Source organism: Dermacentor variabilis, chromosome 1 (genome assembly GCF_050947875.1).
Source record: "Dermacentor variabilis isolate Ectoservices chromosome 1, ASM5094787v1, whole genome shotgun sequence".
NCBI lineage: Eukaryota > Metazoa > Arthropoda > Arachnida > Ixodida > Ixodidae > Dermacentor > Dermacentor variabilis.
In genome coordinates, this window is record NC_134568.1 from 204,387,181 (window position 1) to 204,412,155 (window position 24,975).

Consider the following 24,975-nt stretch of genomic DNA (forward strand, 5'->3'; position numbering starts at 1 on the left):
TTCCGTTTTGATTCCGCTTGAAGGGACTGTGTACAGCATCACTTCTGACGACGCTTGGCCGTCCTTGTCGGTGCAGATGGACAGTGAGTGCATTGAGCTTTCCGCATAGTGTGGAGCAAGGGATGAACCTGATTCTGCGACCGAATTTTCCGCCTCGGATGTGGATGTCGACCGTGCAGGCCCGTTGGACATTTCGAAATTTAAGACATAGTCACCCACACAGCCAATATTTTCCCCATTTCCATCTAAGAAGTACGGCAAACTGAGCAGAAGCTTCCACTCGGACTGCAGGTACCGCCTATTTCCTTGGTTGGAGTACAGCGCGCAGGCTGACGCGGCTTTCTGTTACCCTTCAGAATTTTTTCTACTGGTACCAATGAGAAATCTGCATTTTTCAACGGTGGATGCAGTAGCTGGAAAAAAGCCCTGGAAGAAGGTGCTGCTTTCATAAAGCACGAAAGCTCACTCGCGCATAAGTCTTGCCAGACATCGTGGATTTCCTACACGCAGATGAAGTCGGGAGGAGAGAGCAAGCCAAGTGCAATTAACACACCTCAGCGACGCGTACGGCAGGGAAGTGCAGGAGTCATCATCATCATCATCATCATCAGCGGCCTGTTTTATGTCCACTGCAGGACGTAGGCCTCTCCCTGCGATCTCCAATTACCCCTTTCCTGTGCCAACCGATTCCAACTAGCGCCCGCGAACTTCCTCATTTCACCGTTCCACCTAGTCTTCTGTCGTCCTCGATTGCGTTTCCATTCTCTTGGTACCCATTCTGTAACCCTAATGGTCCAACGGTTATCTAACCTGCGCCTTACATGACCTGTCCAGCTCCATTTTTTTCTCTTGATGTCAATTAGAATATCGTCTATACCCGTTTGCTCTGATCCAAACCGCTCTCTTTATGTCTCTTAATGTTATGCCTAGCAATCTTCGTTCCATCGCTCTTTGCGCAGTCCCTAATTTGTTCTCAAGCTTCTTTGTCAGTCTCCAAGTCTCTGCCCCATATGTCAGCACTGGTAAAATGCATTGATTGTACACCTTCCTTTTCAATAATAATGGTAAGCTTCGAGTCAGGAGCTGATAATGTCTACCGTATGCGATCCAACCCTTTTTTATTCTTCTGAGTTTCCTTCTCATGATCGCGGTTCCCTGTGATTAATTGACCTAGGTAAACATACTCCTTCACAGACTCTAGAGGCTGACTGGCGATCCTAAACTCTTGTTCCTTTGCCCGGCTATTCATCATTATCTTTGTCTTCTGCATATTAATCTTCCAAACCAACTCTTACACTCTCTCTGTTAAGGTCCTCAATCATTTGTTGTAACTCGTCTGCATTGTTGCTGAATAGAACAATATCATCGGCAAACCGAAGGTTGCTGAGATATTTGCCGTCGATCTTTACTCCTAAGCCTTCCCAGTTTAATAGCGTGAATACTTCTTCCAAGCACGCAGTGAATAGCATTGGAGAAATTGTGTATCCCTGTCTGACCCCTTCCTTTATAGGTATCTTCCTGCTTTTCTTGTGTAGATCTATTAAGGTAGCTGTAGAACCTCCGTAGATATTTTCCAATGTATTTACGTAAGCGTTCTGTCCTCCTTGATTACGTAATGCCGCTATGACTGTTGGTATATCTACTGAATCGAATGCCTTTTCGTAATCTATGAAAGCCATATAAAGAGGCTTATCATACGCTGCGGATTTCTCGATAACCTGATTAATGACATGGATGGGATCCATTGTAGAGTATCCCTTCCTGAAGCCAGCCTGTTCCCTTGGTTGACTAAAGTCCAGTGTTGCCCTTATTCTGTTGGAGATTATTTTGGTAAATATTTTATATAATACTGGGAGTAAGCTAATGGGCCTATAATTTTTCAATTCTTTAACGTCTCCCTTTTTGTGGATTAGTATAATGTTTGCATTCTTCCAGCTTTCTGGGACCCTTGCAGTTGATAGACACTTCGTCTAAAGAGCCGCCAGTTTTCCAAGCATTATGTCTCCTCCATCGTTGATAAAATCGACCGTTGTTCCATCTTCTCCTGCCGCTCTTCCTCGTTTTATGTCTTGCAAGGCCCTCGACGCCGTAGTTGCCAATTGCTTGTTCCCCAGCCTGCTTTTTCCCCACTTTTACGTTGAAGTCGCCCATTACTATAGTATACTGAGTTTGCACTTTTCTCATCGCTAATTCAACATCTTCATAAAGCTGATCTACTTCTTCATCATCGTGACTGGATGTTGGAGCGTAGGCTTGTACTACCTTTAATTTATACCTCTTATTAAGCTTGAGTACGACTACAGCTACCCTCTCATTAATGCTGTAGAATTCGTCAATGTTGCCCGTTATGTCCTTATGGATTAGGAATCCTACCCCGTATTGCTTCTTATCTAGGAGACCTGTATAGCAGAGGACATGTCCGTTATTCAGCATTGTATAAGCTTCACCAGTTCTTCTAATCTCAATAAGGCCGATGATAACCCAAACAATGTCTGCAGGAAAATCGTCTCTATATATATGTAGCAAGAGTGGCAGACATTTTGCGATTCACTGCCGTGCAGGGAATCGGGTGCAAGGGGCCAGTGGGGGGGGGGGGGGGGGGGGGGAGGGGGGTGCATGCCTATTGCGTGCTCTATTTTTGCAGTTTTGTCCTCTCTTCTATTTGTTTTTGTTATTTTTCCCCCATTTCCAACGTTAATTAGAATCACCAGCCGGCGCCAAGTGTGTTTACTCTTTTATTACTCTTTTATTTATTTATTTATTTATTTGTAATGTAGCGCATCATTACCAAAGTCTGAATTGATATGCGCATTAATTGCTTGTGGTGTTAGTTCTCTCTCCTGTTGTGAAATTACTCTTTTGAAATTATATTTTGATCTACTTAACTGATGTTATTTTCTTGTTGCTGGGTCCTTGTCTTTTTTATTTATTTAATACTGTTTTTTATGTATGAGCTGTACTATGTATAATATAAATTTTCATTTGCAGCAGAAGCCCTGCTGTGTAAATATGCTAAATTTTAATTGATATCTTCCTGCGACTATTCACAGTGATGTGTTTAGAAGGCCTTCAGCCCAGTTAAACATAGTCAAAACACAACGCGTAAGTTCCCTGCCCCCCGAAGGAACTCACTTGTTGTGGGTGCCCCCCCACTGTCAAAAAATCCTGGCGCCGCCCCTGATTTCACGGATACCTTTTGGCAACTATGGGCAAGCAAGAGTCATCTTTAAAAATGGCCGCTTCGTTGCGCTACGTACCGTGCGTACGGCTGTGCGAAGTCCTCCAATTAGAGTAGCTGTAGGAGCACACGAGCGATGTGATTTCTGGTCCCGCAATGCATGACATAACGCCAGAGGTCTGCAAGAGATGGTGGAAACTTTTTATTTTACTTCACAGGTGATCAGCAGCGGATCACCAAACATGGATCAGGTACTTTGGTCTCTACCACACTACTGACTTGCTGTATTCGGTGCTGTTTCTTAGGCTGTATGTAGTACTAACACAGTACAATTGTTACTTGCATTGTACCAACTTGTAGGAAGCATCCAGAAAGATTCTAGACTGCAAACACATCGGTTAAATCTTAGTGACCTAATATACGGCTTAATTTCAGTGTGGAAGAAGTGTGTTCTGTCGTTCTGCTGGTTAGTACCAGTCGTGTTTACATAATTGTATTAAAGTCCATGCGTTCACATTTTCTTTTTGTTCATTTTCAGTTCTCACAGTGCACGTGCCTGGATGGCGGTATTGCGGTAACTGAATATGCGTGTTGCCATTGAATTGAGCACTTGCAAAAAACGCCGTTTGCGTTCATCGCTGCGTCACCATGAAACTAAGGGCGCGCTGGAAGCGCAGGAGAAGACCTCTTTTTCTCTGCTGGTTGCCCGTCCTCTGGTTATTATGCGCTCCTACCGGAGCCAGGAGCGGTTTGAAAGCTCAGCTGACGGAGTCTGTGTGCAATACTAGCCATCCTGAGCAAAGGGTTTTGCTGCAATACTCCACTTCAGTTGTGCGAAACGGTACGCATTTGTTCGTTCCCCGCCTCCTTAAAACGATTGTCTGTTAAGTCGTGCAGATTGTCAAACACCAATCGAGGGAACAAGCTACATGTGGCAGAGGAAACTAGAAGAGAAAATATCGTAACGTGGATATTTTTTTTTATCGTTAATAGACTGGAGTGTTTTTCAACTGCAACATCATGTGTGATTTGATAATCTACCGTCACCTTTATTGCGTTTTCCTTTTGAAAATCAAAATATCAAGCTTTTCTGCTAGTTGTAGAATGTTATAAAATGTCGATGAATGTGTATTGGTTTGAAATAGCTTTTGTTGTTTCCAAACAGTTTACAAAGTGCAGCGACCTTGAAAACTGTTTGGTGCCACAGTGAGAAAAGTTAATCGAATTCTTCAAATTTTGACATGGGTTCATGCATGTAGAACTATAAAGAGTGTGAATGGTTCTATGTATTAATATGTTTAGTTTTCAGCTATGTTAAACTCTACTACATATAGCATGTTGTATAGTTTTTCTTTTTTCCTATGTGAAGAAACACACACAAAAAGATCACGAATTTGGATGCGGGTTGTTTTGTACATCTTATAGTTACTCTGCCTTTGGGCTCTTCAAGTCTAGTCTCGGTGAAAAATATTGTGCCATGTATGTTGCGAATTCATGCACAGTTACTAAAATAGGTCATGTAGTAGTTCTGATGTTCTTAAATGTCTCTTAGTTACTTTTATCATATTCAAGAGGCTCTGTACCAGCAATATTTTCATTCTAGTTGTGTTGAGGAAAGCACGTCCAATTCTGATTCATTAGTGAAAATCTTCCATACAGCACAGTAGAAAAGGTAGTCTTCAGTACACTTATGTTGTGATAGTGTTGCAGGAAATAAAAACTACAATGTTAAAATTAGTTAAAGGGACTGACCACCAATTTTTATGGTACCCATCTTTTTTAGTGCAATGGAATGCTTACAAGTCAGTGTCGAATCATGCAGTGGTAATCCAGAAAATGCCGTGGAACATTTTTTATGAGAAATTTTCTATCTGCAGTAAGGATGTTGTTCACTAAAAGCATGCTGGAAACAGTGATAGATGAGCGCGATAGCGATTATGCACCAGCATTCTTGGGAAACAGACAACAAGTGCAGTCGTAGCTATAAAAAAGTATTATGTTGTTTATCAAGCCGATACTCCTGCAATTCATATTTTCCAATGTGTTAAATTACATCTATGTGTTAAATTACTTTTACAATAATAGCTACTTGCTTTCTTGACTTCCTGTCCTGTCCTGATTTCCTGTTCAACAGCTTCTGTCTAGTGGCTATGGTGTTGGGTGCTAAGTATGAGGTCGCGGGATCAAATCCCAGCCATGGCGGCTTCATTTTGATGGGGGCGAAATGCAAAAACACCCGTTTACTTAGATTTAGGTGCACATGAAAGAACCTCAGGTGGTCTAAATTTCCGAAGTCCAACACTACGGCGTGCCTCATAATCAGATCATGTTTTTGGCATGTAAAACTCCAGAATTTAATTTTAATTTAATATTTAACAGCTTTGGTCAATAACAAGTCAAGGTTGTTTTTTAGCCAAGCCAAGTTTTCTGAAACGAAACGACGCTTTTACATGTGATACCTAGTTGCAGTATGTTGCCATAGCCACGCGTGCACTTTTGATTTCTGAGGCACGCATGTCATCTCTCGAAAACCTGACCGAGCTGGAACAAAGGATTTTAGCTCACATGTAGGCACAGAATTTCATGCGTGATCAACAGCAATTATGTGCACCGCTATGCATTGAGAGGCGTGAGTGCCATTTGTTAGTGTGGACTTTATGTAGTTCGTAATATGCATAGAATAAAGTGCAGAAACCAGATAATATACAAACTACAATTTTAAGAAATAAGTGTGTGGTACTTAATAACAGCCGACTTGCATAAGCAATGTCATATGCTACATACAAAGTACCAAGGCTTCACCGACAGTTTGCACCTCTTATTGGTTTTTGAGACATTGTTTGCCAATTTAAAGTTGTAATTGCTACTTAAATCACAAACAGCGTGCTCGATTTTGTCACTATCATAGCCATTTCATTTCCATCAACTTCTCGCAACACACTCTGGTCACTTGTCAGTCTCTTTAATGATGTGTTGATTGGCAATGTTGATTTGAAAATATTTATTGGTCATCTCAAAAAAGCAATTTTATTTCTTAATGGGCCTGTCTACCAGTCAGAAGATATCTTCAGATTGTGGTAGAAATAAGAATATTGTGTTTCACATTGAAAGAAACGAGAATGCTTTTGTTTTATAAACAAGGAATTATATATTTAATTTGGCTCTCAAAATGGAACAAAAATTACATGAGGCATCGTTCAACGGTGAAACAGTATAAACCAAACTGTTTACCGTCATGCAAGCTATAAGATTGACGTATTGCTTAAAATTTTATTTTATGTGTTCCTCCTATATTTTGCTGGCATCATAGAGTAATTTCTTTATTTCCTGTTAGTATGTGCTTAAAAGGGGTGCTGCCTTTTTGCAGACAAATGGAGTCTTGCATCAGTGGGTCCTTAAGTGTGCCGTTTTGGTATGGGGACCACCATCAGTGCGAGTTGCATTGTGGGATGGGGGCAAAAATCACCCATCATATTCAGGATGTCAAAAATGCGTTGCGCTTTTAAGCTGTGCTGACATCATCACAACGCAAGTGTAGACATTCCGTACCACAACATTCCTGCTAGAATATCGCACAAAAGACTTGGATTTCAGCAGAGCACCAACAGAAGGACACAGGCTACACAGACTGTGCCTGCAGGAAACATGTGAGGTTTTAGGTGACTAAGAAGGAAAAAAAGGCATTCAATTGATTATGTACTGAGGATGGCTATTTGTGTCATAATTTCTGTGTTTAACCCAAAGTAATCGTTCCTGCAAGACCCTATGCGCTTCCAGTTTCTCACATTTACTCGCATGACATTGTCATTGTCACAGTTCTAACAAAAGACTATGCAGATCCAAAAAGTCTATTTTAGAAGTTTTGACTTGCTTTTCAAAAAAAAAAAAAAGAACGACTGCATGTCTAGACACTTCAAATGGTTTGCTGTCTACTACACTATAATATGGGAGGTCCTTGAAAAATGGTAGACAGTCCTTTTAAGTGTTTATGTGGGAAAAAAAAGCAAACTAAGGAGAGTGTCAGTTTTAGTGCTAAAGTAATTAACGGCATATTGGGTAACGTGCCAAACATCAACATGCTTAAATTATTTGGATAAAGATAAGATGTTTAAATATTTTGATGAGATAGAAGGTTAACTGAGGGGCTCAATTTTTATTATACACAACCACATGAAGCCAACAGACAGTGAAGCCAAATAAAGCATAAGAGAAGTAACCTGTGGTTTTAATTGTTGTGTAGAAACAATGAGGTAAAGGGAAATGAAAGTGGACAAAAACATCTTGCCGCCAAATCCACATATTCCGCATTACACATACGATACTCTACCATTTGAGCTACAGCGACTGCTTCTCTCCCATCCACTTGCTCGGGTCGGGTCTTTGTGCATGTGTACTAGGTCTAACCTTAGAAGTGTTAGCCAGTGATATAAAGTTTCTTAAGGGTAATATGGGCCTCTTTCATATATGTTTGCATTGTATTGGAGGAACAATGGATTCATTTGCAGTGATCTCAGTGCAGCAATAGGTTTCTTTATTAGGCTCTCTAGTATAGCTGTGCATAGTCTGTATCATTTTTTCTATATCAGGCCTTTTATTACAGAGTATATAATCACATTCAAGCACTATTACCGGACAAATGCACGAGACAAATTCATCAAAGCAGCCCTCAGAGGCTCGGGAATCCATAACTGGGAGCGGTTGCCCCGCCAAAATGCAGCCACTGACTATCCCAGTGACTTCGAACTTATAAGGGTATGTGAGAGAAAAAAAAAAAAAAAAAGATGGATGCATCTTTTTTTTTTTTTTAATCCTTTTTTTACGCCTTGTGAAATGTGTTGTGAACTAACTATAAATGAGGCACTTCCTTCACACTGTTAATGCAAAACTACTTTTACATGCTGATGGAAAAGTGCATTGTTCGTCCCATCCCTGAGCAGTTCCTTATGTCGAAAGGTTGCAAAGCCATTGTAACTACTAAACTCCCAGTACATTTGGCTAATTCTTATTGGTATTAGTTTTGGTGCTATTCCAGTAATTTTATCCTTACTGTCATTGTGGCACCACAGTTTGGGTATTCTGGAGTAACAACTCTGCTGTTTTGACCTGCCCTTAGCTACTTGAAGGAACTGTGGAAGAGGGACTGACAGCTCTTCAGGATCACCCGCTGGTCAAATATGTTACTCCACAAAGAAGTGTGACTCGTACGCTAAAGTTTCTAAATGGTAAGTAACTCTTTTGCCCTGTCTCTAGAAGCTGCGATGAAAATTAGCAGCGTGTTGTCAAGTTTCAGCTGCTGTGCGACTCTTTCCCTATTCTTGAACTTCCTGGACTTTCTTGTGGAGCTTTAATTATGATGTAATTGACTGCCCAGTCATAGGCAAATATTCCTATGCTCTGACATGCTGCTTTTTACTCTATAGCCTCTGATGAAGCACGATGCAGGGACGTTTCTTGTTGGCACTCGTCACGTTCATTCTCAAGACGAAACAGCCTTGCATGGGTATGTCTCGAGTGCTCCTTAATTTTAGAAGACTTGCATGAATAGAAAGTTACAAAAGCAGGGATTACAGTGGTGCAGTTGTGATTGCTTCTAAAACCTGTGCGTGTCAAGTATTCTGTTTTCAGGTGAACAGTGTACCATTTGAGAGTGTAGCTGTTACTACATAGTATACCACTGAGTAAACAAAAATTGAGATAAAAAACATTTTCGGTTTTTATGTGACTTGAATAAATTGGAACAAAAAGGTGCAGTTGTCAAATTCACTAGTGTTAAGTACTTGTAGTACCCTGGTCCATGTAGATGTGTGTCTCAGATTGTGTGCGTGTTTTTTTTTTCATAAATGTAGTATTAAAGCCAAGTTTGATAGCCTTCACATACTCATTGTACTCTGATACACACTTATCTGTGCTTTCAGTAGTGAATGTTTCTGCTGTCTGCTTTAACGAGCCTTCTAAGCTTGAAGTGAATGTGATGGATAGTAATTGCAATTCAACAGAAATGTGGTTGAGCACTGAGTTGTCTTGGACTATAGGCCTACTAGAACTAGGAAATCAAAAGGAAATGCAGTGCTTGCTGCCATTTTTTTGCAACATCTCCTTGAAAAATAAAAATGCAGCTTAATGCCAGTGTTCTCTCCATTAATGGATTTTAGATGTTACTCAATATTGTTTTAGTAAGGAAAAAAAGAACATTTAAGCTTTTATGTCATAGTTTTGGTCCCTGGAATTTAAATGTAATTTGAATTGCACGTTCTATTGGCACTTAATATTTGGCACTACTACTTTTTCATAGTCAGTCTGTTTAGTGTCTTGCCTCGCATGCCAAAAAGAAACTTTTTCATGAGCACTCCTACAAATTAGGTGCAGAAACTATACAAATCACTGAAGAGTTGAGTGGACACAAATGGCTTTATTTGCTGTTTGTGACATTTCAGAAATTAGAGGTTAAAGTCACATGGTATCGCAAACGGCCTACATGTGAATGTATAGTGTGAAGGTTAAACATGGACGAGACAAGTTACATGGACAAGTGCTGTCTTTGTCACTTGTCCACATTTAACTGTCAGGCTGTACACTCACGATAATGGATCATCAACTTGCCCAATCAGCCACCCTGCTCACATGTGCATCATTCAGCCTGGGGCAACATGACCGGAAGCTAGGCACCTGCTGCCATGTCGGCCCCACTCTCCTCCTTCACTCTGAGCTTCTTTGCATTTGACATGGGATAAGCCTGATCCTCTTGTGTCACTTCACTATGAAGATACCTTATTTTCTGGAAGCACGAAGCGACCCACTCTCTTTCTCGCCCCTGTTATTTCATCAAGTGTTCAGCTTTCGACACAGCCATGGTGTAGCCTGCAATTACTGCACGAGGCTGACTGAGGTGAGCGTCTGCAGTTAGCAATACCACGTGATTACCACCTCTGATTTTTGTGAAGTCACAGAGAATACTGCCGGGTACTTACAGCCAATCGACATTCCACCTGAGCCAGTCTTTCGTGTGAGTTTGGATCTCCTTGGCCCTTTCCCCCGAGTCCAGCTCCAGCAACAGGTGGATCGCTGTCACTACTGATTACACAACACGCTAGGCCATCACTCGGGCACCTCCCACTAGCTACGCAACTGATGTCGCAGATTTCCTACTCCAGGATGTCATTTTAGTACATGGCGCCCCGTGACAGCAGCTTAACGACCGTGGTCGCACTTTCCTCTCCCAAGTCATCGCTGATATCCTACACTCATGTTCTACCAATCACAAACTGGCTACCTCCTATCATTCCCAAACCAATGGCCTTACTGAGCGACTTAATTGGCCCATTAGTGACATGCTATCGAAATATGTTTCACCAGACCATAAGGACTGGGATGTGGTGCTGCCTTATGTCACGTTCGCCTATAATTCATCATGCCACGATCACGGCTGTCGGATCAGATCGGATAGGAAAACATTTATTGGGCTCTAGAAAAGAGATCTTCACGGCTTCAGACGGCCTCTTCCATCTTCTGATGGATTCTTCTGTCTGCAATCACAGGGTTGGTGCCCTAGTCCAAGGCTCCACTGAGTATGGCCAACCCGCGAGCTCTCTCTGCTAGGCGCTTTTGGCCGTTCAAGCTTACGCTGGAAAGCATACTCTCCCACTGTTCCGCACTCGGGTTTTTAATTTTATAGATAGTTGGGGACTCAATATTTTGACAGGCCCATGATATGTGGTATAGATCTGGTTTCTCTCCGCACCATGGGCACTTAGCCTCATACTGTGCAGGGAAAATTTTATTGAGAAGGTTTAGATTCGGGAAAGTACCCGTCTGCAGTTGGCGCCATGCAACAGCATCCTCTCTGCTTAGATCCTTATCTGGGGGTGGGTACTTCAGTCTGACCCCTTTATAATAATTTAGTATATCTGAGTAGCCCATGGGTACTGACTCGGGTTCCTCAAGGCTGGATGTGTCGGACGCCCGGTTGGTATGCCCTCGAGCTATCCTATCCGCCTCTTGGTTCCCTGTTATGCCAGTGTGCCCTGGTACCCAGATTATGGTATGCTGAACTTTGTTTCCCAGGTTGCATGAGCAGAGTATGTGGTGTGCTCTGCGCCCAATTCTGCCGTTTGTATAATTACGGCATGCTGCTTGAGAGTCTGTTATTATTGTTAGGGACCTGCCAGATTGATAGCCCTCCAGTGCTGCCAGAGCCACAGCTGCCTCTTCGGCCTCGACTACCGTGCAGTCCTGTAGTGATGCGCTGGTGATCTCCTTGAGGTCCGAATTAACCACCGACGCCACTGCTCTGCTGTTTTGTCTTCCGTCTTTGACGAACGTTGCCGCGTCCGTATACCTTGTGTTGTCCTTGTTCACCAAGGTTCTCTGCACGTACTCCGCTCTTGCTTCTCTACGCGCCTTGTGCAGGTTCCGGTCCATATTCTTGGGTATCGGTGCGACTCGCAGTGTAGTGCGATACTTGTCCGGAATGGCCTCGGTACGTTCGATCTCTTGGATCATGTTGCCGCCGCTGTATCTTTGCAGGAGCGCCCTTCCCGTGGGGGTCTGCATCAACCTACATGCCTGAGAGCATAGTAGTGCTTCTCTTAGTTCACTGACGGTATTGTGCAGTCCCAGGGCCAGCAGTTTCTCGGTCGATGTGCACTGCCAGGTGAAGCGCAGTTTTGTACGCCTTTCGCAGTATGGCGTCCGCTTGTTCTTCTTGTTCGATGCATTTGTGGTAGGGAAGGCTATACACCACTCTGCTAACCACGAGGCTCCTGACTAGCCTGAGTGTGTCGCTCTCCTTCATAGTGCTCTTCAAGCCTAGGCCACGCTCCACTTGGTTTGTGTATGGGAATGGTGGTCACTTAAAAAAAAAAAATGATATAATTATTTGTTGTGCTCTCTAGGAATCAAGGCTTCATATTTCGAATAATTGGTTGGCAGCTACCCTCTGAAGAAAAAAATGAAGACAAAAGTATCGAGTCAGTACTGCTTTGAGATTGAGCTGTTGCTGCCACACATTTTTCTGCAGGGGTCACACGTAGTTTCTTAAAATTTTAAGTGGATATTTAGGCTGTGGCCTCTAAGTAAATGTGCATCGGCTTTGAAAAGAGTTATGCATGCTGGTGTATGCAGTGACCATGAGGAGCCCTTCTGTTAGCTTCAATTACTGTCTTATTCGACATTGCTGGCACATAAGGGGGGCACGACAGCAGCTGTAGTTTAGTTTATTGTGATAGGGCACTGTTCAAAGGTGAAGCTGTTTTTGGTTATGGGCTTAGACGTTGTGCCATGCGTAAAATTGTGTGATAAAAAAATCTACTGATGTTCTCACATCAAAAGTGAATGGAATACTTCAGGTGGCGTAGGAGTGATGAAAGCTTACTGCACAAATGTATGCAGGAAGCATGAAATATCTGGGTGCATGGCATCCACTATGGGATCTTACGGCAATATTGTAGCTACAGGCACTGTCTACAGAGAACGTTATAGGCTCTCATGCTGCACAAGTCTTCTCAGGTGCATCGCGCTAGGATAAGTCGTGAGGCACCGGGATATCAACTTTGTGATGACACCGGTGCTTCAAGTCGGTCAGCTTCCCGCTAACTAAATGTCAAATGTAAAAGCAATGAACATTAAAGAGGAGGAGTTCGATGTACTGTATGATTTGCCTTCGTGCATGCACCAATACTGCGCAAAGATGGTGATTTCGAGCCATGTGTCCTTGGCTGATGAGGAGCACACTTATCGAGGGTGGCGTGACCAGTGCTTCAATAACTCTTGAAAGATTTTTTCATGTGAAGTTTTTAGGCCCAAATTAAGGGATGCAGCCCTTACATGGGTGTTGCCCTTAGACAAGTATACGGGGTGATCATTTTTAAGTATTCCAGAATTTTTTTAGATCGCCTGCGACAGATAGCATTATTCTTGTCCTTGAGCTAGATTATTCAAAGAGGCAGACATTACTAGCACGAGAAATTGAAAAACATATTCAACAAATTAACGAAAATTCACTAATTATGTTCTTACTTAATTACTTTACAGCACATATTCCAATGTATGAATTGTAGCCGGTAAGATTGTAAGAGGTGTACACTTGAAATTAATCTCCAGGATGACACCAGTTTTGAGATATTTCCCAGAGTGTGGGACAAAGTACATGGGCATACCAGTTACTTTTGTGCTTCAGTGCATAAATGAGCATTTTGTTAAAAAAGTAGATAGAACAACAGTGCATTATTATGGCACGTTTGATGGCACATATCTCCAAACTGGTGTCGTTCTGGAAACTCATTCTAAGTGGATACACCTTGCAAACAATTAGAAACTAAAAAACTAAAAAAACAACGTTTTTATTTAGTTGAATATGTGTTTTGATTTCTCATGCAAGTAATGTCTGCCTCTCTGAATAATCCAGCTCAAAGACTAGAGTTACGTTACCTTCAAACAGGCAATTATTAAATATTTCGCAAAACTTTAAAATGATCACTCTGTATATATGGTATGTTGTTAAATGAATTCCAGCTGTAGTACACGGCATTGTTTTTATTGCCATATGTGCTGCAGCTCTAGAGGTCATAAAGTTAGCGATCATTGCCACTTACTTTCTCTTATTTTCCAAGTATGTGGACATATACACTGGTACTTTTTGTTTACTTCATACGCAGGACAGTGCCTTTGCACACGAACCAGAGCGTAGCCCGCAACGCAAGCTTATGCGTGTTATTCCTAGGCAAATCACAAAAGCACTACAAGCTGATGTACTCTGGAATCTTGGAATTAGAGGTATGTAGTTTGTGTACAAAAGCAGATCATTCTTGCAGAATTTACGTGTTGGATGTGTAGAAGTTTTCATCAACACTGCTTAGCTTGGTAATGTTCTGATAGGTGTCATTCAGCTTGCTTGTATACGATACAATACCATACAATACAATTTTTATTGGGCTTAAAGGAAAACAAAATACAGAGAGCAGGTACTGCTGAAGCCTCAGAGGGCTTGACTGGCACTGCCTGAGAGTCAGGTCACAGAAAATTGCACGTGGTTATTAGTGGAGTTAACTATTAGCGGGTCAGAATGTAATTTAAGAAAGCTATACAAAATGTTCTCTTAAACTTCAAAAATCATGAGTAATTTCTGAATCGAATCCCACATCCTGTGCTTGCTTCTAGCACAGACATTGGCAATTTATTAAATATGGCTGGAACATAATATTGCCGCATTCTACAAATTATACAAGTCATATGCTTGTCTATTTAACTTTAAACTATACTGAAGTTTACTGTTTTCAGTTTTTATGCTATGGCTGTGAATGTGGATCACGGCAAGCATGTTCTGTTCTTGGTGTTGGCAGAGAACATAAGATCATGTCCTGTGTTTGCACACCCTTGTTTCAGAAATGTCAACATAACTGTAAGCCATGCTTCTTTGCATTGTATACATGCTTGCTTGCCTGTTTAGTAACTCATAAATTTTTACTGTTCCTTGTTTTTGTTCTCTTTCTTTTCTTGTGCCAAGGTGCCAAGGTCAAGGTGGCAGTGTTTGACACTGGGCTTCCAAAAAACCATCCTCATTTTAAAAAAGTGAAAGAGCGAACAAATTGGACAAATGAAAAGATGCTTGATGATGGTATGTCTTCAGTGGTTGCAATCGCAAAGCTTGCCAAGTAATTGTGCAAGGCTATAGTGCAAGTGCATGGAAGAAATTTTCTCATTGGTTTACTTGCAGGTTTAGGCCATGGTACTTTTGTGGCTGGTGTGATTGCAAGCAGCCGTGACTGTCTTGGCTTTGCGCCCGAGTCAGAGCTGCATGTGTACCGTGTCTTCAACAAGGATCAGGTCAGTGCACTTTGTTGTATAGCTGCTTGCAGAGTAGAAGTTGAAAAGTCAATCATATTGTTTTTCATTATCATGATAGGTGTCTGCTTGTCGCACTGTTTTTTTTTTATTCCAGCGACATTGACTTCTGATGTCGGTGACTAGAAAATTGCAACTTTATACTTTTACAGAGAAGTCATTAACTGACTTGCTTGTTGAAAAGCCACTGATTGCACCTATTGAGTCAGTTTGCGAAAATACGTATTCAGACTGAGTACAGTTTTGGTGCAGGTCTGTTGTGTCATTTTGATCGATTCATTTGCATTTTCTCATGCATTACCCATCTTTGGTAATTTGCAGCTGTCCTACACATCCTGGTTTTTGGATGCATTCAATTATGCCATTCTGAAAAAAATCAACGTGCTTAATCTGAGCATTGGCGGGCCTGACTTCATGGATCATCCTTTTGTGGACAAGGTGATTGTTCTTTTTGTAGTTGCTGTTGTTGACCCTTACGTTTATTAACCTCAATTCATTCTAGCATGCTCACATTATTGTAAGATTATGTGCAAGCTGTGTTAACTTTCGCAGAAGTGTATTGTCACGGGTATAAAACTATTTATGCAATGTATTTAAAAGAGATACATAAACAGCAGCTTAGAATTCCGAGAGGCTGCTACCACTTCGTTGTCTTCGCCGTTGTCCACATTGTCCTCTTTTCCCACCTTAACACGACCCCCGGCATAAAAAGCACCATCCCGGTTCTTCAGGCGGGGCCATCGGTAAGGGCATAGTGTAACGACGTGGGATCGACGAGTACGCGGAGCAGCACCGCCAAGAAATGTACTTTATCAGTCGTCTACTTACATCTACATCTACGTACATGCTTATCATATCAGCCAGTGTCCTATTGAGTCGTTCTGTCAGTCCGTTTGTTTGAGGGTGATACGCCGTTGTCTTCCGGTGGGCGGTACCACTTAGACGTAGAACGATATCTAAAAACTGGGCCATGAACGCAGTACCTCTGTCTGTGACGACTACTGCGGGAGCGCCATGCCTTAAAACGATGGATTCCAGAAAAAATCGTGCCGCTTCATCTGCTGTTGCCCGTTGCAGAGCACTTGTCTCGGCATATCTAGTGAGGTAGTCCGTGGCGACGATTATCCACCTATTACCAGTAGTAGGCGTTGGGAAGGGGCCCAGAAAGTCCATGCCTGCTTGTGCAAATGGTGTGGCTGGTACGTCAACACGGTGCAGTAAGCCGGCTGGTTTGACGGATGGCGATTTACAACGTTGGCAATCCAGACATGTCTGAACGTAATGTTTAACAACCGCAGTAAGCCTCGGCCAGTAGTAATTCCGCCGAATCCGTGCCAATGTGCAAGTGTAGCCCAAGTGCCCAGCAGTCGACTCGTTGTGGCAGGCGTGTAAGATTTCACGTCGAAGCGATGATGGAACAACAAGTAAGTAGTTGCTGCTGCTAGGCGAGAAGTTCTTTTTGTAGAGGACGTTGCGACGCAAGCAGTACGATGCTAGCCCTCTTGCAAAGAGCCTCGGCACGCTGTTGGTTCGTCCTTGAAGGTAATCAATAAGCAGCAGCATTTCAGTGTCATCCCGTTGCTGGCGTGAGAGATCGGCAGTATCCATGAGTCCCAGAAAGACCGTGTCGTCATCGTCTTGTGGTGCTGGCTCAACAGGAGACTGAGAAAGGCAATCGGCATCTGCGTGCCGTTTTCCCGACTTGTATGCAACAACAAAGTCGAACTCTTGGAGTCGAAGACTCCAGCGTGCGAGCCGGCCGGAAGGATCTTTCAAATTAATGAGCCAGCAGAGGGAATGGTGATCGCTAACGACGGTGAAAGACCGACCATACAAATACGGACGAAATTTCAGAACTGCCCATACCATTGCGAGGCATTCTTTTTCAGTGGTGGAGTAGTTAGCTTCGGCTCGGGATAGTGTCCTACTGGTGTAAGCTGTCACTTTTTCGCTGTCGCCCTGCCATTGTACTAGCACCGCCCCTAGACCAACATTACTAGCTTCTGTATGCAATATCGTTGGGGCTTCCTCATCGAAGTGTGCTAATACGGGAGGCGATTGCATGCATTGCCGGAGCTCGTCGAATGCCCGCTGCTGGTCTTCGCCCCAAGTAAAAGGCATATCTTCTCGGGTGAGCTTTGTTAACGGCCATGCGATGCGCGAGAAATTCGCAATAAATCGCCGATAATATGCACAGAGTCCCAGAAAACGTCTGACGGAATCAGGAAATTAGCGACGGCGGCAATTTTATCCGGATCAGGTCGGACTCCTTGGCTACTGACGACGTGACCGAGGAACTGGAGCTCGTGAAAACCAAAATGGCACTTCTCAGGCTTCAAAGTGAGACCGGCAGAGCGTATCGCTTCAAAAACAGTTTTCAGCCTTCGTAAGTGTTCGTCGAATGTTGCGGAAAAGACAATTACGTCATCCAAGTACACCAGGCATGTTTGCCATTTGAGTCCGGAGAGCACATTGTCCATTAGACGCTGAAATGTTGCTGGTGCCGAACACAAACCGAAAGGAAGTACCTGAAATTCATAAAGTCCGTCATGCGTCACAAAGGCTGTTTTCTCATGGTCTCTCCCATCCACTTCGATCTGTCAGTAACCGCTTTTCAAGTCCATTGAGGAAAAGTAGCACGCATTTCGCAACCTATCCATGGGATCATCAATACGTGGCAGTAGATAAACGTCCTTCTTTGTGACCTGATTGAGCTTCCAATAGTCGACTACAGCCAAAGCATATGAGAGTTGGACACGTTTCCTCGAACTAGCGCTGACTGAGACAAAAGCCACGCTTTCCGTGGTTCGCGTTTCTTTTCTTACCGATAGTACAGTTTGTGCTGGTCCTCATTACTCTACCGTCACCTTTCCTCGTTTTCAAATAAAACAGAAGCAGAACAAGCAAAAATATCGCAGGACAGGGGGCGCACCATCGCACCGCGCGATCAAACTGGATGTGTCCGCCTGTCAATGGTGATGACTGGATGGCGCGCACTATACCTTCAGTTATGCTTCGGCCACGTGCTCCGTTGTTCACGTTTCTTTCCATCGCCATAATACATGGGTGGGGGCTCGCCGAGGCCTGCGTGTGCCAGAGGTGTATAAGATCGGCTGTCCGCGACCGCGGACAGCCAATTTTCATGCAAACAACCCCTGGCACGCTTCGGCCTCCACGGCCCCAACCCACAGGCCACCCTACTTCACAACCTTGAACCCTCCGCTCTCCCTTGGGTGCCCTGGAGATCTTGCACTGCCTGCTTTGTTATAACCTCAGGTGCTCTCCTGAGGCCTCCGTTTGCCAGTTACATGTGCCCTCCTGGAGCAGTGCTTTGTGAAAAATCCAATCTATCGTCGCGACAAAAAAAAAAAAGCGACCCGCGACCTATATAACAACAGTCACAACCTTACCCCTTCAGATATAGCGATCACCAAATGGGGTGTCCATGCCCACTGCCTCACCATGTGGGCAGCCAGTGGCAGAGCATAAACAAACTCGACCGCACTCTGCAATGCCAACATGTCTAGGGGACAAACACATACAACACGCGCTAAGAAACCTCCTCCGTAGTGCCTAGGCAGAGTCATATATTCAAGGAGCAAAAGCCCACATATTTTCTCTCTTGCGCCTGCTCTTACTCGCACCTGTGCACAAACGGCTGGCGATCCTTCAAATGAACCTCTTGTGAGAAGCGGATTCGCCACTGCAGGCTGCTTTTTGGTCAAGGGGCATAGACCGTTCGGGGCATCCCGCGACATCACATGGAAGTTGAATTCTCCGCTACTTGCAGTTTGTGCGAGTTTCGCGAGCTAGCAAAACCAGCGCAGCACTACGCGATCAGGAAAGTACTGAAACGGGAAAGCATGGGCGGTGCAGAGTCGAGTGAAAACGAAAGCTTTTGACCACCTGCATCATTGTCAACGTAATTTCAATGAGTTCTTTTTTCTGAGCATGAAATGGAACTGGACAAGTAGCATTTTATTTCATCTTATAATACAATACGAGGATGTTTTTTGCAACGAGTAGTTGAGTACTAGTGACGGAATTTAACTGAGGAGTGCTTTCGTCATTGGGCAAGTGCTTGAATGTCCCGGGGGAGTCTAAACATGCCTTACATTTACCTCAATTTCTCAATTATTAAAGCTCTGTTCGCTGTAATATTGTCGCCTTAGAGATTCTCGAGCACTAATCTATCACTTTAGCTTGACTTTGTATTTCTCTTTAGTGTCCCTTTAACCTTATTAGTTTAGAATTATGATTATGTGTTTTATGTGATCATTTTGTGTCTGTAAACCTATTAATAATAATCATGATAATAATACAGGAGGTTACTTCAGCTAAAAAGCATTGACTTCAACTTAAATTTGACATAAGCTTATTTTGTGAAGCAGTATTATCATACTTCTCTGTAAGAACTATAAGAAGTAATACAAGTTATGTCAGAATAATGTGCTTGCGTTCAACAAGGCTTAGTTTCAATACGTTGCTGTGCTTTGTTAGTAGCATGATAACATGATAATTTGCTGACCCCTTCCTTTTGAATTTAGGCAGCACAATTGTTAATTAGAAGTTTTGCTGCTCTTGTAACACAGGTATGGGAGCTAACAGCGAACAATGTCATCATGATTTCTGCTATCGGCAATGATGGCCCATTGTACGGGTAAGGCCTTTACGAAGCCTCAATTTTCAAGAAATTTTCTTTGCTCCATTTTTTTTTTTTTTTGTGCTTCTAAAATGCTTTTTCTTTGCATGCTTATTGAAGTACTCTCAACAACCCTGCTGATCAGATGGATGTGATTGGTGTGGGTGGAATCAACTTTGAAGACCAAATTGCCCGTTTTTCATCCCGAGGAATGACAACCTGGGTGAGTGTTTTTAGCCCGGCTGTAACATTGTTGATGATTGTACTGCTGCAATTTAATGACTGTTATAACTATACTAGATTAGGTAGATGCTTTCTATACAGGGCATGTATGTGCTGGGTGCTTGTAAAAGGGGAACATGAAAAAATTATCTTCACCTAAACTTTGCAAGAACACGCACCATATATTTAAAATGGTACTACCATTTGATCTATATGCCTGTGTGTGCCTGGTCCTGTGTTTCACGTCTTTGTAGACTTGCTGTACCTGATAAAGAGCCAGTGCAAACCAGGGCCTGTACAATGTAGCGATTCCTTCCGCTCTATTTTATGCCACTCTTATGGCACATTCACTCCACGAAACTGTCGATCATGAGATTGTCGGTGACAAAATGGCCGCATTCAGTCTGGATCTCCTGTCACATTATACAAAATGCTCGTTGCCAACCAGTGACTCTCACGACATGCACTGAAACTCGCCAGATTACTTCTCACAGGTCTGTTACGAATTCATGGTTAGTGCAAGAGTCTCTTGTATGTGCGATTTAGCATTGCGAATGCTCGTACTAAAGCTACAACAACGGCGTGCTAGCAAGCACACTGTTGATCTGTAATCTGTTGATCGCTGCAAGGACCTGTTGATCATCCTTACAGCTGTACTGTACTGCCACCCTGGACTATTCACTATGTAAAGCAACATGTCGTTCGTGCTTACCAGTTGCATTGCACCATACCTGCATATACGCAGCGCATGATAAACCGTGTTCCTATTTGCAGATTAATGAATTTTGCAACAGGCTGGAATGATCACTTTAATTTTCTCCAATGCAACAGCACAGAGAAGAAAAATGCTACGTGCTCACTGTGAAAACCCGATTCGGCTCGTACCAGCATGGAAAAGGCACAATTAATCCGCAGTTAATGCATATAACGTCCACATACTACACAGTACACTTGTCCTGGGGGCTTCTCTTCAGGACGTGTCAGGCCATGGCTGTGCCATTTGCAGAATAGCTAACTGGAAGCACATTGTATGAAGGAAAGTGCTCAGACTGCATGCCGCTGCAATAAGAAGTGGATGTTGAAGGAACGTTTGGCACAGCTAGGGAGCGGCACCTGTCTTGGTGGCCTGCCACTTCTTTGGTTTGGTTGGAGTCCCCAGCAAAAACGACAGAGCGACTGGCTACCAACACCTGTGCTGCCCATTATGGCAAGGCTTGACGTAATCAAACATTTGTTAGACAGGCCGCCCGCACTCGTCAGAGCACTTGTCTTTCTTACACCATGACCGTATCTGCCCCTATCCCCTATGTTCTCTCAAAATCCCACATTCTGATTGGCTTTGCGACAAGCGATGCTTTTTTCCAGTGATGAACATCAGTGTCAGACCGATCGGCATAACAATGGCTTTTTTCTGTCACATGACGTCGATGAAGTAAATTACCACTTGGCAACATCGGGGACCAGGCATTTTCCACTGTGAATGGGGCATTATCGCCCACTGTTGACGACCAGCTGAACCCGTTCATAATGCAGACAGAGCGCAGCTCTGATGAAGCATGAAAAGAAATGGCTTTGGCATAGAATTGTCACATTATCCTGACTCAGTCTTTAACATAGCATTACTCAAACACACAATTTGATTGACTGCTGTTATCCCCAGAAACAAAAATTTTAACTGATTACTGATGCTTGAGATGCCATGTGGTGGTAAAGCAGTCTCGATCAAGGCATGGCAGCATGTTTCCAAGAATGTTTGTATCATCCCTCAAAACCTTATTAACACAGGAAATTCCTTGATGATGATGATTTGTGGGCTTTTATGTGCCAAAACCACAGTTTGATTATGAGACACACCGTAGTGGGGGACTTCGAATTAATTTTGACCACCAGGTGATCTTTAACATGCACCCATGCACGGGACACGGACGTTTTTGCAGGAAATTCCTTATTGAGTAGATGTGTGGAGTGTTATAAGGCAAAAATGCTTTGTTTCACGGTTACCATGTAGGAACTTCCTGGTGGCTATGGGCGCCTAAAGCCAGACATTGTCACGTACGGCTCTTCCGTCCGAGGTTCAGCTGTTTCGTGAGTATCTTGTTTGCGCACAGTGTACATTTCTAATTCAGTAATGCTTAGCTAATAAAGTTCAATATAAATTTAAGACATTGACTGCTGTGTTCTTCGGTTTCTCCTGAATAGCTTGTGCTTGCTTTTTCTTCTTAATAAATGTTCAAATGAATACTTTAAAGCTAGGAACACACTGAATGGCTTACAATCTGTGTAAGTATTATACATTATTAAGTAAGTAAGTATTACATTATAATAGACATTTAAAAAATTGACTGATTCACATCAAACATAGCAGTTCAACAACGCTCAACACACTGGGGCAATCAGGAGAATCTCCTGGATTGGTATGCTTCAATAAAAAGTATTCTTGTGTCACCAGGTGTGATTGTGTCACCAGATGTGAAGCAGCATGGCAGATGAAAGACATCTCCATAATTGACACATAACATTGTTTTAGCTCAAGTATAGCTGAAAATGATGGGGAGTGAGATGCAAAGTGAGTGCATGCTTTGGTGTGGAATTCTAATGATTAAGCACTCAATAAATTATGAGAACATGACAAGCTCGAACTCAATTGGTCATTTGACAGCTGAACAACATGAATAACAACAATGCAGAAAAACTGACTCAACTCGGCTCTTGCTCTGCAGTTCCCAGGGGTGGCAGAACTGTCCCCCTTAATATGTCTAACTTTGAAGCCTCCAAAATAGCATAGGGGCCCAAGCATGTGTTTCAGCAACAATTCTGGTTATCTGCAAAGTGGCTTTGGAAACTTAGGTAAAGGATATTTGCTGTTTGCTACATTGGCAGTGCAGTGGTTCTTGATATACAAGCTGCTTTTGTATTAGCTGATTTGCACATTAGCTTCTTTCCTGTTTCTTATTCTTATTCACAATTTCTTTAAAATTTTGCCTATTTTGAGTATGGGTATTAGGCTTCCTGTATACTTTATAATGTTTTGCCTCGTTCCTCATCAACATAGAGGATCATGCCGGTCACTGTCGGGAACCAGTGTTGCCTCACCAGTGGTTGCTGGAGCTGTGACACTTCTCATGAGGTGAGGCTAGTTCATTGTAACATGCTGTTAAGCTTGCAGGTTAAAGAGCTGAGGGAAGTGCATTGCAGCATACTCCTGATCTTGCAAGTTAAATTACCTATTTTTTTAGTTTGAGCTAAGGGCACTAGAAATTATTATTATTCAGTTACCTGACAATATATAGGTCAACAAGTTTAAATATTATTCACGCGCTGGGCGGCATTTCACATGCAGTGAGGTAATCTTAATATTAGTGCTATGCAAGTGTAATCCACTCTATTTCTAATATTTGAGCTGGCTTCTACAAGTTCCTACGAGTGCTTGCTTTTTGTGTTAAATATGTGCTGGTGTATGTTTCGCATTTCACAACAGCACTACTTAGCGAATGCAAATCAAGTAATTGGGCTATTATATACGAGGTGGTCATTATTAAGTTTTACAGAATTTGTAAAGATCACCTGTGGCAGATAGCTTTTCTAGTCCTTCAGCTGGATTATTCAGAGGCAGTCATTGCATGCATCAAAAATCACAATACATAATAAACTAATTAACAAAAATTAATTGACATCTTAAAGAATTACCTAATGGCACATATTGCAGTATATGAATTGTAGCCAGGGAGCTTGCTAGGCATATCCACTTGTAACAACTTTTGAGGATGGCACGGGTTTTGAGAAATGCACCATCAAACTTCCAGTAAAAATGCACTGTTGTCCCACTTATGTTTTTAACAAAATGCTCATTTATGGATTGAAGCACAAAAGTAACTGGAATGCCCTCGTGTTTCATTGTGCACTTTGGGAATGAATATCCCGAAACTGGCGTGATCCTGAAAATTTATTTAAGTGGATATGACTTACAAATTCACCGGCTACAATTTGTTAATTGCAATAAAGTAATTAAATAAGCTAGTTATTTTTAGTAAGTTAGTTCAATAAATGTCTCAATTTCTCATGCAAGTGATGTCCGCCTCCTTGAATAATACAGCTCAAGAACTAGAATTTATGCTATCTGCCGCAGGTGATTTTTAAATATTCCATAAAGCCTAGAAATGATCACCCAGTAGAGCAGTAAGGGATAAATTGCTGGCAGTTTCTGTTAGCTTGCAGCATTAGGAAGATACTGAAATGGCAAATGTACAATAGTACTCTTTGTGTGCCCTGTTTATTGTAGTCATCACCAGTGCTTGCTAGGCTTCGGATCACTGAATGCACATAGGGTACGTTGCTCTAACCGAATACATAGGGTTTATACCTGTTTGTTTGAGCATCTGTCCTTCAGATATACATTACATATAGTACATAGCCGAGTTTCCAGAATTTAATTTTGCACGAAAACTTATGTACTATTGCATTATACTTGTTGCAGTGGAGCATTGCATCTGGGATCAGCACTGAATCCTGCCAGTGTGAAGCAGGCTCTGATGGCATCAGCTGGCCGTCTGCAGGGTTACCCTATGTTTGAACAAGGCTGGGGCAAGCTGCAGCTGCTTGAAGCTTACCGAGCTTTGGTCAACTACCGTCCTCAGGCAACACTGAGTCCCAGCTATCTGGATCTCAGTGAGTGCCCCTACATGTGGCCTTACTGCACCCAGCCACTGTACCATGGTGCCTTGCCCATCATTGCCAATGTCACAATTCTCAATGGCATGGGTGTATCAGGTCGCATTGTGGGGAAGGTGAGTAATACATGTACGAGGGTCATCTTAATAACTGTGACTTCTATTCTTCTTTGTTTAAAACTCAGTTGAACTCAGTCAGCTCTAGTTTAACTACAATATAGCAACTACAGTCCAGCCTTGCTGCACCGTGAAAATACTTTTATGTCCAATAGTTGTTATAGGCATGTATCCTCCATGTGCTGATATTGACGAGAAATTATTTAAGTTTACTGTGGCCTTGATGACTACTTTTAAAAGGGACAGTATTAATGTAGTGTTCAGGTTTGCATGGCAACAATGATTTATGCAGGTACGTAATATTTAGTTTT

At 42.6% G+C, this 24,975-nt stretch overlaps 1 protein-coding gene across 1 annotated transcript in view; it reads left to right on the plus strand.

The window, feature by feature from the left end:
- Positions 1-3,219: 3,219 nt before the first annotated feature.
- The window catches only part of S1P (membrane-bound transcription factor site-1 protease), a 49,809-nt gene continuing 28,053 nt past the window's right edge, over positions 3,220-24,975 (plus strand). Inside the window, exons 1-14 of the mRNA XM_075703532.1 lie at positions 3,220-3,429; positions 3,717-4,019; positions 7,779-7,930; positions 8,292-8,400; positions 8,599-8,678; positions 13,831-13,948; positions 14,679-14,789; positions 14,889-14,998; positions 15,338-15,454; positions 19,609-19,676; positions 19,779-19,881; positions 21,889-21,965; positions 22,933-23,007; positions 24,355-24,664. Of these exons, the coding sequence (XP_075559647.1) occupies positions 3,827-4,019; positions 7,779-7,930; positions 8,292-8,400; positions 8,599-8,678; positions 13,831-13,948; positions 14,679-14,789; positions 14,889-14,998; positions 15,338-15,454; positions 19,609-19,676; positions 19,779-19,881; positions 21,889-21,965; positions 22,933-23,007; positions 24,355-24,664 (1,623 nt within the window). The 5' untranslated portion in view covers positions 3,220-3,429; positions 3,717-3,826. The remainder of the gene's footprint in view (positions 3,430-3,716; positions 4,020-7,778; positions 7,931-8,291; positions 8,401-8,598; positions 8,679-13,830; positions 13,949-14,678; positions 14,790-14,888; positions 14,999-15,337; positions 15,455-19,608; positions 19,677-19,778; positions 19,882-21,888; positions 21,966-22,932; positions 23,008-24,354; positions 24,665-24,975) is intronic.